At 56.2% G+C, this 802-nt stretch overlaps 1 protein-coding gene across 1 annotated transcript; it reads right to left on the reverse strand.

Annotated features, from left to right (window-relative positions):
* Positions 1-127: 127 nt before the first annotated feature.
* LOC103811861 (sarcoplasmic reticulum histidine-rich calcium-binding protein-like) lies at positions 128-685 on the reverse strand (the record flags this gene model as incomplete). Its single annotated transcript, XM_009084858.1, has 2 exons — positions 518-685; positions 128-455 (listed from the first exon to the last, which is right to left on the reverse strand). Coding segments are annotated over exons 1-2 (496 nt in total), but the record flags the coding sequence as incomplete, so codon positions are not given.
* Positions 686-802: the final 117 nt, after the last annotated feature.

Here is an 802-nt window from a genome sequence, read left to right on the forward strand (position 1 = left end):
CCCCCCCTCCCCCCAGCCCCAAACTCACCTTCCTCCTCCTCCTCAGAGCTGTCTGCACCTTCCTCCTCATCTTCATCATCGTCATCTTCCTCCTCCTCAGAGCTGGGGGTGGCGTGGGGGGGAGCACCATGGTGATGGCCTTCAGCCTCCTTGTGGGGGACATGGTGGCCTTCATCATCATCATCATCATCATCATGGTGACGCTGTTGGCCTTCATCGTCCTCGTGCTGATGGGGTTGACCTTCATCGTCATGGTGATGGGGTTGGCCTTCATCATCTTTGTGGTGAGAGGGTTGACCTTCCTCATCCTCCTCCTGGGGATGGGGTTGACCTTCCTCATGTTCCTCATGGGGATGGTGTTGGCCTTCATGGTGATGGGGTTGGCCTTCATCATCATCATCATCATCATCATCGTCGTCGTCGTCATCCTCGTCACGGCGGTGGCCTTCCTCACCCTCCTCATGGTGCCATTGGCCTTCCTCATCGCCACGGGGGCGATGACCTTCATCATCCTCACCGTGGTGATGGGTTTGACCTTCATCATCATCATCATCGTCATCGTGGCGGTGGTGGTGGTGGTGGTCTTCCTCAACGTTGCCATGGTGACGATGATGAGGATGATGATGGCTGGGTTGATCTTCATGATGATGATGGTGATGGTGCTGATGGTGGGGGGGGTCTTCATGGCGGTCCTGAGGATGATGATGATCATAGCCTTCATCACTGTGACCACCATCCTCCTCCTCCTCACCGAGGGGGTGGTCCCGGGGGTCTCCCTGGTGATGATGATGATGATGATGAT

The sequence above is a fragment of the Acanthisitta chloris genome, unplaced genomic scaffold (genome assembly GCF_000695815.1).
Source record: "Acanthisitta chloris isolate BGI_N310 unplaced genomic scaffold, ASM69581v1 scaffold16141, whole genome shotgun sequence".
Lineage (NCBI taxonomy): Eukaryota > Metazoa > Chordata > Aves > Passeriformes > Acanthisittidae > Acanthisitta > Acanthisitta chloris.